The sequence below is a fragment of the Somniosus microcephalus genome, chromosome 11, assembly GCF_052327205.1.
Source record: "Somniosus microcephalus isolate GS21.2 chromosome 11, FLI_Smic_1.0, whole genome shotgun sequence".
Taxonomy (NCBI): Eukaryota; Metazoa; Chordata; class Chondrichthyes; order Squaliformes; family Somniosidae; genus Somniosus; species Somniosus microcephalus.
The window spans coordinates 194,246,846-194,259,538 of record NC_140997.1 but is presented as its reverse complement, the minus strand read 5'-3'; the positions used below and the strand labels follow the sequence as shown (position 1 = coordinate 194,259,538).

Here is a 12,693-nt window from a genome sequence, read left to right as displayed (position 1 = left end):
CCAGATAAATACAAGTTGTTAAGTAGGGGAGGTGACTAAAAATGGTCAAAGAGGTAGGTTTTAAGGAGGTTTTTAAAGATTGGGGGTGGGAGCGAGGTGTAGCGAGAAGTGGTTGAAGGTGGGAGTTCCAGAGTGTGGTTCAAGATTACTAAAGGCTCTGCTACCAATCGTAGAATTAAGGGAGGTGGGAACATACATCAGACCAGAGTTGGAAAAGTGCATTCATGTAGCTGGAGTAAATTAGAGGTTGGAATAGGAGGATGGGCTGTGGAAGGACCTGTATAGACCAGAATGAGGATTTTGAAATGAATGTGCTGAGGAACAAGAAGTCAGGGGTGAGCTGCAAGGATTCAGGGATAACTATAATTATGTACCTTATGCTGCAACAGCCTTCCAGTACCTCCATCCAAGCAGACCTTCATGTGTGCCTAGACAACAGGTATTCAATCATATGCAGCATCCCAGTAGACTTTGATCCCATTCTTACCAGACATTCATTTTCTGTAGAAAAGTGGAAACATTGGTTGTCCTCTCCCCCTCCCTGCAGCCGATACACCAGAGTGAATACAGATCAGAACTGCATGTACTATGTATACGTTTTGATTCTAAAAGTTACAAAATAAAAATGCATTTACCTACCAAGCCCTCAGAGCACAAAAATAACTACCTGCTGCAAGGCAAAGTGCTTAAAACAAAAAACATTGTGCCAGCTCTTCCAATGGCCCAATACAAAATAGAACCCTCTGTTGAAGCAATTAATTGTAACTAAGTTAACTGATCTATCAGGGTGCTACAATTGACCTCAATGCCTCAAGCTAGAGGGTGAAAAAAACCTCAGTCAAGAAAGACCCCCACTCCTGTGACCCTTGTTGAAAAAGTGACAGCACTGGGCTTAATAGAAGTCATTGCATCAGAAACATGAGCGAGAGTCTTGACAGTTTCCCCCCGCCCTCGCCACACCTCCCTTGCCCTGGGGCACCGAGATGAATAGTAGCACTAACTGCTGCCCCAGCTGACATCAGTTAATTTGTAGAATCAAATAGCCTGCAGCCACTCAATAGCTGGACTTGGTCATTTGGGTAAAGTGGCAGAGGATATTTCAATAGAAGTATAGAATAGGAAAAATTGGGGGCAGGGGAAGCAGCAGTATCCTTTCTCCGCCCCCCACCCCCGGCCAGGGAAGCAAAATATTAGGCACAACTTGCATATTCTGTATATCAACACCTTGAATATAGAAATACAATGTTTCAGAGCGCTAAAATAAAAACCAATAGACTGGTGCTTCGGTGAGAAAGTTAGGTGGTTATCAAAAGCTTAATTAAAAGGATGGGTTTCAAGGTGACTTTTGAAAATGAAGGGAAGAGAGATGGACTCGGAAAGGGAGTTCCAGAGCACGGAAGCTAAAGGCTCTGCTACCAATCGTGGAAAGAGCGGGGAGAAACACATAAAAGTTCAGAGTTGGAGGATTGAAAAGTACAGAAGGTGATGCACACCTGAAGGAGTTCGGCAGAGTGAGTTCACGGAGGAATTTCAAGACAAGAAGAATTTTTAATTCAATTTTTTCTTCTTTTCAAATGAATTGGAGGAGAGAAAACAGGAGCTGGTGATCTTCAAGAAATGGAAGTGATGGGCTAGCAGAACTTAGTACAGGACTAGATATAGGCACTTGTGTTTTGAATGAGTTGGAACTTGGGGAAGATGGGAGACATTGGATAAATCTATTCCAAAAGGTGGTGAAAGTGTAGATAAGGGTTTCAGCAGCAGTGGAGGAGAGGGAGGCAAGTAACGCGATGGATATGATGTAGGGTTTGAAATTCAACGGAGTCGATCAGGATGTCAACGTGAATAGGGCTGTGTGAAAGAGTGGCTGGAAAAGAGGATGAAATAGTGGAAAGGGAGTTGAATTTATTGCAGAGGCCAAAAATGATCGCGTCGTTCCTCCCAATATTTAATTGGAGGAAATTTGACATCCACAACTGGTCAGTCAAGCAGTTTGACAGCAAGGGTGGGCAATGGGAGCAACTGTCTCTCTACCCTGAAAACAGCAACTCATGCTGGGGTACAGTTACAGGAGTGCCACTTGGCCACCAATATTCTGCACAAGTAGCCATTCTACATGTGGTGAGCCTAGGGCGTGTATAGCAGCAGGTTATTTCATCATTGAAGGCATCACACCAGAGCCTAATCCTGTCTTCACTCAACAGCCAAATTGGCGGACTCGGCAGCCGGAGTAATGGTGCAAGAACCCCAGAGGATTCCTCACTCTCTTCCCCCCCCGCCCCTGCCCAAAAAACATCCCAGAGCACAAAGGTCAATTGTAGTATCCAACCAAATAAAAGTAACCTCAGTCAGCACATGCTGGGAGTCAACCCTGGGTCCTTCTGGCATGTATGCCTTAGAAGGACACAGCCTGATTCTTTTATTCACTACATCAATGGGAAGTAGTAATCTGCTTGTAGCGACCTACATTTCCCCTTTTAAAAGCATAGTATTTTGCAAGAAATAAGCATCTTGCATTTATGAAAACAGCTATTGGAAAGCCCCATCACAATCTTTAAAACAAATTGTTTAGCACAAATTCTCTGGAAAGTTTCTCAGTATTGATGCAAACTGGTTACTTAACATTCCTAGAATGTACTGCACAAAGGAAGAATGAAATCCCATAACTGTGGTACAAGCAGGATCTCTCCATTGTACAGCAGCACCGGGTAACTACTCCCATTTGCTTGTGCCACGACAAATCTTATACAGGTAGAAGCATCGCGCTTATGGAAATTAATCTGGCCACTACTGGTACTGTGTGGTTAGTTGCTGCAAGGTCCTTTATTTTAAATATGCTCAAAAGACCAAAATAAGTACAAGATTTGCATCACACAGATGTTTTGACAAGCAATACTTGGTATTACATACACAGTTTTATACAGACAGAAGACAAGAACCCTTTTAAATTTGCTGTGTAATACTATTCACACCATCTAAAACTGTTGCAAATGGAACAAAGTGGTTCTTATACTTTTACATTACTTTCTAATATTAGTTTATGTAAATGGTGAAACCGTACATTTAATAATTGTTATCCAGATATCTTAGATTCTACTCTACCATACACAAACTATCCAGGAAATACAATTAAACTACCAGTTACACCAAAATGCTATTTAGGTTCTCTCGACAGAAACAAATAGTTTTTGCTCTTTAGTCTTTGTGGCTGTTAAAGGTCATTTAAAATATTAAGCAATACCAAAGGGCAGATTCTTATAGTAGAATACACTATTGCCAATTGCTAGAGTTATATATTCACCATCCCCCTATGAACAGAATAAAAGGACTAGACTGAACTTTTAAATATAGAAACTATTTATAAATTCTGCAGACATTTCAGCAACATGGCCCCGGAACAGAAGGGTAGAGAAACACTTGTTACGTAGTATAAATGAGTACAATTTGAATAGTAAGGTTAAGACTTGCATTTATATAGCACCTTTCACAACCTCAGGACTTCCCAAAGCACCGTACAGCCAATGAAGTACATTTGAAGTGTAATCACTGTTGTAATGTAGGGAAATGTGACAGCCAATGTGTGCACAGTAAGGTCCCATAAACAGCAATGAGATACGTGACCAGCTAATCTGTTTCCCCCCCCCTCCCAGTTTTGTTTGAAATTACAAAATTGATTCTACTTCCTTCTTTGAAGCAGTCAACTCCTTGCTAGAGCACAATTCCAGACACTGACTACTGCCAAAGGGATATTATTCATATCGAAGCCTGGACAATAGCTGAGCTATTCAGCTGTGAAGCAACACAACAGCCCAACTCTGCTCCCGTCTGGTAGCCATACATGAGCATTTCCAGCAGGAGTCACTCAACTGCAATCAGACACAAGATCCATGGCCAAATAATCCTGTCCCTAACCCAGGGATGCTGAACTGTAACACCCTTACTGCTGCCCTAGTTGTAATCACTAACTCAGCACATGGAATCAAAGCTGCAGCCTCCCTGGTCTATATGGCTCAAGCTACAAAATGGAGCATCAAGGAATGGCCGAAAAGATTTTTTGGGGTTCTTTGGTGATCAAGTTCCTATAGCTGCGAGTCTGTTTTCTGTTTTTGTACACCTGAACTTATGAGTGCATTTTTCACCATCAAAAACTGAGATTCACGACGAGATCTTTTCAGCTTTGCACGACGATTCTGGAACCAGATCTGAAATATTAAAGCATCGAAATGAGAGCTTTTTAATTTTAACAGTATACATAAAAAGTGTTCGGCTTCGAGTCTATTATATTTTTTAGGTCTTTACCTGAATTCGGTCTTCATCTAAAGCCAGTTTCTGAGCAAGTTCTTCACGAACATCAATCCCTGGGTAACAGTTCAGCTGAAATTCTTCTTCCAATACTTCAATCTGAGAAAGTGATTCAAATAAAATGCATCAATCCAGACCTGTATTTAATATTGAATCCAATCATGTTTAGGGAAACAAATTTAAGGTAAACAAAAATCAATGGGAGGGTTAGAAAAAAAATTCATGGCAAATGGTGGTTAGAAGAGATTCTCTGGCACATTGTTGAAGCAGAGTCCATAAATACTATTGAATAGTTGAAGGGGGAAATATAAAATGGTAACGAGAACAAGCCAGAATAGAGGATTTGACTAGGTGGTACCGACTTAATAACCAAATACAGTAGCCAGTTTCTGTACGGCAACATTTTATGAAGTTCCATTTCTGTTTCCTCCTTTCTACCTTTTCAGAGCTGGGGTACAGTTCCTTCAATTTTGCAGGAGAGGATGCAGCAAAGTTTGTTCGGTGAACGACTTCTAGATACAAGTTGTAAAACTTTCATTTGTTCCCACCCACTGAACATGCGCATCAAGCTTTATTTTGCTTTGCTAACGCCTAATATTCACTACAGGGCAGTTCTCTTCAATAGAGCTGCCTCCCGCCAAATATACCAGCTAGTTACAATAACTGGAGTAAAGGAACCTTTCATCCAATTAACTTGCTTAAAATTAAACATCAAAATGTCAAGATATTTTGATTACTTTCCAACTCTTGATTATTAAAGACCGTGACAGCAGGAGATGCAACACAAATGCATGGATGACGGATGTAAACACCGGAGTCTGTAATTATGTTCTCAAAAAGGAATTATAGTTTTGAGATTTGAGTATTAGAACGGCCTCGGAAACCCGCAAGGATTTTGAACAATAGCCAAGTTGCGTGTCCTTTCTTATGATTAAAGCTGCAGCACTTGCGTGCGGTGTATTTTAGGAAATCTCAGCAAATTACCTGGCTCCTGCTGAAAGCAGTCCTGGGTCTTCTCCCTCGGAACCAGCAGCAGTTTGAGCGGTAAGAGAAGCGGTCCTCGCTGCGGCCGGCTGACTCGGGGCAACACGTGTGGCGGTCGCTCCCCTTGCCTGCAGTGGACGGATCACAGGATCTCCCCGAGGAGTCCGGACACGAGCTCCCTGCAAAAGCTAAGAGGGAAAAATATGCTCAGCGCTTCCAAAGAATATATGAGTAAGGTTGTTACACATTACAATAAATGTGCGCGGCTCCTTTTTGCGGTGCCTATTGATGCAACAAGTGAGTCAAGTACTGAAGTCTTCAGAGTGGAAATCGGGAGTATAAAGGGACTCTATTGCAGAAATCTAACGTATAGAAAATAACAACTTGTATTTATAATACATCAGAGGTAGGTTCAGGACAAAATATTTACATGTATTGTACAAGCTGTATAAAAACAAATCAGCGTTTGTTTGAAATATCTTGTGACCGCTGTTGTACACAAACTTTACCTGTAATGTTAAGCACATCAGTCCACGGGCGATGGGGGGCTATAATACGAGCCGTCTCCTCACTCCTCTCCAGCCCCAGAATACTTTCAATAGTGAATGAGCATTTTGAAGCTTTTCTCTCTGACGCCTTCCAAGTTGCTTTCATATCCCCAGCACAGGGAGCCACACTGGCCATTCTCCTCCCTCCACTCTCAGTCCCAATTCGGCCCAGCCCGCTCCCGTCCCACATATTAGTAGAGATTTTCGACGTCATTAATTAAAATTGTGTAGTTAGAAAGTTTTAGCATCTGAATGAAACCCCCCCCCCTCCCCACGGCAGCATGAGGCGATAATTGTTGGCAAGTAATTAGCACCTAATGGGAGCAAGGAGGAGGCCACCCAGAGAGAAGAGGCAGTGTTATCTCCCCAAACCAGCCAACACAACTTTCTTGCAAATCCTTTAAAACCTACATTGTAGCAGTTCACTTATTTTGAAGCAGAACCAAGAAAGAAAATCAATTTTCAGTTCTGATTGCAAAATAGGAGAGAAGCGCGCAAATTCTGCATCTAAAGGGTAATCTCATTTAGGTGAATATCTTTCACGGGAGTTAAAGTAAGCTCTTAATACTATTAGGATAATCCTGATGAATATTCTGATATTTTTTATATGCATATGTAATGGTGCATTCGGAATGACGAGGAAACAAAAGTACAGGGCAGAAGGCACGCTGCGGTGGGTTGCAAATGTTGTTAAAACTCAGTGTAATTGTTCTGCATCTGTCCGGATTAGTTCACTGGAACAATCACCGTCTGACTTTAAATATATAACGGCGCTGTTTATTTACTCCGTTTAAATATTAAGTGATTCGGGGACACTTTTATTCCAGAATTGCCATAATCTCCCCCCGAATTACCTTTTCGTAATGTTTAGGAAATTAACGAACGATGGTGTAATTAACATAACTTAAAATCAGAGAAACAAATTCGATGTTCTAAATCAATTGCAGAGAAATGAATGCCAAAAGATTTGCCGTGTGGATATTGGTTTCCTGAAAGTCAAATCATTTTAAAATTAAACTCATTTTTCAACCCCCTTCGCAGAAGTGCAACATTTATACCCCACATAAGGCTACTGTAGTTAATCTTGTTCATTCTGGCCTTTCTCCACAGATGGAGTTACTACAAACGTATACAACGGGGTTGTGTCCGTTCACTGCAATCACAGCTCTCTCATTTGCTATCGGAGTTCAGTACAATTGCAACAGTTTAACTGCAGTGCCACCCAAACGGTCTTCTACCGCCACCTTGTAGCATGAGGTTAGACCAACCTTTTCCATCGCACACTGAAAGGGCCCAACAAGGATCTGCTTAGTCCAGGTGCTTTAATTCGAAGTAACTTCTTAAGTCTCACACATGAGTGAAAACATTTGTAAAATGATCTCTTGCTTCAAACTTACACACAAAAAAAAATATTTCAATGGTTTGATGGGTGAAAGCACAACCCCCAAAACAAGCACTCTACTCGGAGCTCCGGCACGGCAAGAGAGCCCCAGGTGGGCAGAGGACATGCTTCAAGGACACCCTCAAAGCCTCCTTGAAAAAGTGTAACATCCCCACCGACACCTGGGAATCCCTGGCCCAAGACCACACAAAGTGGAGGAGAAGCATCCTGGAAAGCGCCGAATACCTCGAGTCTCTTCGCCGGGAGCAAGCGGAAGCCAAGCGCAGGCAGCGCAAGGAGCGCACGTCAACCCAAGCACCCCACTCACCCGCCCCTTCAACCACCGTCTGCCCCACCTGTGACAGAGACTGCAGGTCCCGCATTGGACTCATCAGTCACCTGAGAACTCCTTTTTAATGTGGAAGCAAGTCATCCTCAGTTCCGAGGGACTGCCTAAGAGAAGGTGGTACTGAGTCACACGATCAAGAGTTGCTGTCGCGTTAGTGAATCGCAATTGGGGCATCTGAAGGGTTGTAACTGGCTACTGAGCGAGAAAGGCAATCAAACGGGGTTCCTATTCACTATCTAGTGTTTCCTATTAGAAAATTGTGATAAATCCATGTAGTGAGACAAGGAACTCGAAGAGGCGAGGTAGGAGGATTAATACGAGTACTTTATTGAACGACTGCGAGACAACCAGGCAGGCCTGCTTCCAGGCATTGCACCTTTGCTGACCTTAGCAGGAAGCTAACCCCTGACCTTAGCAGCAGCATTGGCTACAGCACCACCTGGTGGATAACCTTACTCATAACATCCCAGATTACTATATCCCATCCCCCTTAAGATTTCAGTATGAATTTCTTAACAACCAACCATTCCTAAGGGTCACATAAGAAGTCTCCATTCACCATGACGAATCTAACAGGTCAGTATCAATCTCTCTGGTGGCTTGCGAGGCCTTTGTGAACGTCTGACAGTAAAGTCCCTGCTTGTTTGTGGTGAAGCCACCAGCTGCTCCTAAGCAGTGCTCGGAGTATCTGACTCTGCAACGATGGTTTCCTCTTGACGAATGGGTTCCTGTGGAATTGTCTCTGTCCCTGGTGGTGGCACCACAAATGCACTTGGATAACTGGGGGCAAACCTGTCCTCAGCCATTGCATCTGGAACCTTCATTTCAATTTCCCCTTGTCTGGTAAGTATCTGATCTACATGTCTGCGTACTACCCTACCATCACCCAACATGACCTTGTATGATACGGGACCGGTCATTGAGTCTATGAAGCCAGGAATCCACTTGGGTCCATAACTGAAATTCCTGGTAAGGACCGCATCTCCTTCTCAAAAACTTCGGCTCTTTGTCCTTTTGTCATGGTTCTCTTTGTTTGTTTTGTCTGTTTTCCATTTTCCTTTTTAGGTCTGGGTGGACAAGGTCAAGAGTGGAGCGTAGTCTATGACCTAATAACATCTCAGCAGGAGAGAGTCCTGTGGTGGATTGAGGTGTTATTCTGTAGCTGAACAGAACCCGTGACACTTTGGCTGCCAAACTCCCTTCTGCACTTTTTTTCATCATCTCGTTAAATGTTTGTACGATTCTCTCCGCAAGTCCATTTGAGGATGGATGATATGGAGCCGAGGTCACTTGCACTATGCCATTTTTTCTCAAGAACTCTTTTGTCTCTGTACTCACAAAACAAGCGGCATTATCACTTACCACGATCTCCGGTAGCCCTTGATTACCGAAGCTCCGACGCAGGCAGTCTATAGTAGTAGTGGCGGAAGCAGAATTTACAGGTGTGATGAAATAACTGTGTTCTGATATTTGTACTTGCACTTGTAATGTCTGGAATGTTCCACCAGGGGGAACCACTAATGCTCCTCCCTGGCCCCGCCCCTCTTCTGGTATGTTCTACCAAGGGCTCGGTCGATGATGGACTCTGTTAACTCTGCCATGATTCTTATTTAATAAAAAGCTTCAGTCTTAAGCTTTACCTTCGGATTCGGGCAGTTATTTGGCACATCAATTTTATTAAATAAGAATCATGGCAGAGTTAACAGAGTCCATCATCGACCGAGCCCTTGGTAGAACATACCAGAAGAGGGGCGGGGCCAGGGAGGAGCATTAGTGGTTCCCCCTGGTGGAACATTCCAGACATTACAAGTGCAAGTACAAATATCAGAACACAGTTATTTCATCACATTCACCCCCTGCTATAGATTCAGTCTGTCAGGTGGTCTGATAATCCTCTGGGAACGACGTAACTCTTGCTGAGGCTCCTCCCGTCCACTAATGCTCCTCCCTGGCCCCGCCCCTCTTCTGGTATGTTCTACCAAGGGCTCGGTCGATGATGGACTCTGTTAACTCTGCCATGATTCTTATTTAATAAAAGGCTTCAGTCTTAAGCTTTAACTTCGGATTCGGGCAGTTATTTGGCACATCAACAGGATAAACATCCATCCATTTGGAATGTGCATCAATGATTATGAGGAACATCTTCCCCATGAATGGACCCGCATAATCTAAGTGCAATCTTCTCCATGGTTTATCCGGCCACTCCCAGGGGTGGAGAGGAGCCACTGCTGGTGCCTTCTGGTGTTCCTGACAAGTGCTGCATGTCTTGACTAGATTTTCTATCTCCTCATCTAGCTTTGGCCACCACAAGTAACTCCTAGCCAAGGCTTTCATATGCGAGACCCCAGGATGACACTGATGTAGTTGCTCTAGGATAGACTGTCGTGCTGGCTGTGGAATAATCACTCGTGCTCCCCACAACACGCAACCATCCTGCACACTCAGCTCTGTTTTCCTGACACTGTAGGGTGTGAAGTCAGCCCCTTCCGGATGCTGTGACCATCCCCTCACCACATATTCTCGAACTCTAGACAGTACTGGATCTTTACCTGTCCATGTTCTTACTTGCTCTGCAGTCACAAGTGCTGTGTCAGTGTCCTCCAACATCAACACTCTGCCCTCTGGAGCTGCACGGATAGGTGTGCCTGGCAGTGGAAGACGGCTCAAGGCATCTGCGTTCCCATGGTACTTGCCCGCCTCGTAGACGATGACATACTCATATGCCCTCAACGTCACGGCCCACCTCTGGATCCGGGGTGACACCATCTGTGGAACTGCTTTCATTTCATTGAAAAGAGAGATAAGAGGTTTATGATCGGTGCATATGGTGAACTTCCTGCCATATATGTACTTGTGGAACCTCTGTAACCCAAACATTACTGCTAACCCCTCTTTGTCTAACTGGGAATAGTTTTTTTCCGCTGGTGTTAAGAGTTCGGGACATAAACCCTATTGGTCTTTCATTTCCATCTTCCATGCGGTGTGAAAGAACTGCCCCCACCCCGTAAGGTGAAGCGTCACAAGAGAGAATGATGTCTTTCTCTGCATTATAGTGAACCAGCACATCCGACGACAGCATCAGTTTCTTGAACTGTTCAAATGAAACCCCCTGCTCCTCTCCCCACTGCCACTGTGTCTCCTTGCGCAGTAGTTTGTGAAGAGGTGCTAACACAGTTGAAAAGTTTGGTAAAAACCTGTTATAATAGTTTAGCGGTCCCAGGTAAGCTTTTAACTCAGCCACATTTGTAGGAGCAGGGGCGTCCTGCAGTGCTTGTACCTTCTCCTTGAGTGGATGGAGCCCGGTGGCGTCCACTCTGTGTCCCAGGAACACTGCCTCATTCCCCAGGAAAGTGCACTTACTCCTATTGAGCTGGAACCCTGCCCTCTCCAACCTCTGTAGTAGCTCTCTCAGAGTGCTCAGATGCTCCTGGTCGGTTCTTCCCGTCACCAGAATGTCATCCAGATAGATGGAAACATGTGGAATCCCATGCAGTACACCTTCGATTGTCCTGTGGAAGATAGCTGGACTAGATGAGACACCAAACGGTAAGCGGTTATATGTAAACAAGCCCTTGTGTGTATTTATGGTGACATACTTTGATTCATCATCCAGTGTAATCTGCAAGTAGGCATGACTCATATCCAACTTTGTGAATTTCTTTCCTCCAGCCAGGTTTGCAAAGAGATCCTCTGTTTTGGGAATAGGATAATGCTCTAGTTTGGACACCCGATTGACTGTCAATTTATAGTCTCCAGAGTCTTACCGAATTGTCCGGTTTTAAAACAGGTACTATGGGAGCTGCCCATTCCGAACATTTCACTGGCTCCAGTATGTTCTCTCTCAATAGACAGTCAAGCTCAGCCTCTACCTTTGGCTTCATGGCATAACGCACAGGTCGTTGTTTAAAAAACCTTGGCGGTGCCTCCTTGTCTACATAAATCTTAGCTGGGGGGCCATTAAATGTGCCAAGTTCCTCCTTGAACACATTCTCATGTTCACTCAACACTTCTTGCAAAGTCAACTGTTTGCCTGCATCTATTTGATGTACTGCTCCCCAGTTTAATTTAAGTTCTTTTATCCAGCCCCGACCTAACAGGTTTGGTCCGGTACCCAATACTATAACTACAGGTAGCTGTTCCACCATGTCCCTGTGTTGCATAGTTACCTTAGCTGTACCTAATGTCGCTACTCATTCACCTGTATATGTTTTAAGATGCAGGGAGTAAGGCTTTAACTCTGGAACTTTTGCACGGTTCCACAATTTTGAGTACTCTGCCTTGTTCATTATGGTCACGCCGCACCCTGTATCCACTTCAAAGTCCACCTTAGAGTCATTTACTGTCAGTTGCAATGTGATAGGAGCCACTTTTGGAATGTTCTCTAACATGCTATACATTATGAACATGTCCTCTTCTTCCTCAGCTTCCCCGCTGATGTGGTGTGCTCCATGTTTTTTCACTTCTCTCCCTTGGTTTTGCTGTCCTCCCCCTTTTGGTTTGGATTCCGCCACAGGTGATTTCGCCCTGCAAGCTCGTTTTCTGTGTCCTTGTTTCCCACGCTTGTAGCACTTTTCCTCCAGAAACCGGCATTCACTTGCCAGGTGATCGCCCTTGCATCTATAACATGCCTTCACATGCTCACGTTGTGGGTTCTGACGCATGTTCAACTTGTGCACAACAACCGGACCTGCAACTTGCTTAGCATTAGCCCTGTCTGAACCCTGTATTTCTTTTACATCTTGGTTCGCTGTCTCTATGGCTAGAGCAAGTTCCAATGCTTTTTCATAAGTAAGCCCAGTCTCAGATAATAATCTCCGCTGCATTCGGTCGTCCATTATTCCGCAGACTAGCCTATCTCACAGCATTTCCTTCAGGTTGTTCCCATAATTGCAATCTTGTGCCAATTTACGCAACACCGCTACATAGTCCATTACGCTCTCTTCCTCTTTTCTGTTCCTTGAATTAAACTTGAACCGCTGTACAATCTCACTAGGCTTAGGGTTGAAATGTTCTTTTAGCATGGCCACTAATTCAACAAATGATTTGTCTCCAGGCTTTTCAGGACTGAGCAGGTTCTTCATCAAACTGTAAGTTTGGCTTGCCACTGAACTAAGCAGAATGGCTTTCCT

At 44.0% G+C, this 12,693-nt stretch overlaps 1 protein-coding gene across 2 annotated transcripts in view; it reads right to left on the bottom strand.

Annotated features, from left to right (window-relative positions):
* Nucleotides 1-2,799: 2,799 nt before the first annotated feature.
* Nucleotides 2,800-12,693, bottom strand: part of hesx1 (HESX homeobox 1) — a 30,299-nt gene continuing 20,405 nt past the window's right edge. The window contains exons 1-4 of one of the 2 annotated variants that reach the window (XM_086001614.1): nucleotides 5,796-6,234; nucleotides 5,287-5,474; nucleotides 4,300-4,401; nucleotides 2,800-4,202 (exon numbers count right to left, since the gene is read on the bottom strand). In XM_086001614.1, coding sequence (XP_085857740.1) covers nucleotides 4,080-4,202; nucleotides 4,300-4,401; nucleotides 5,287-5,474; nucleotides 5,796-6,048 — 666 coding nt within the window. In that variant the 5' untranslated portion in view covers nucleotides 6,049-6,234 and the 3' untranslated portion in view covers nucleotides 2,800-4,079. Of the gene's footprint in view, nucleotides 4,203-4,299; nucleotides 4,402-5,286; nucleotides 5,475-5,795; nucleotides 6,235-12,693 lie in introns of those variants that run through there. The other variant, XM_086001615.1, reaches the window with a different exon arrangement.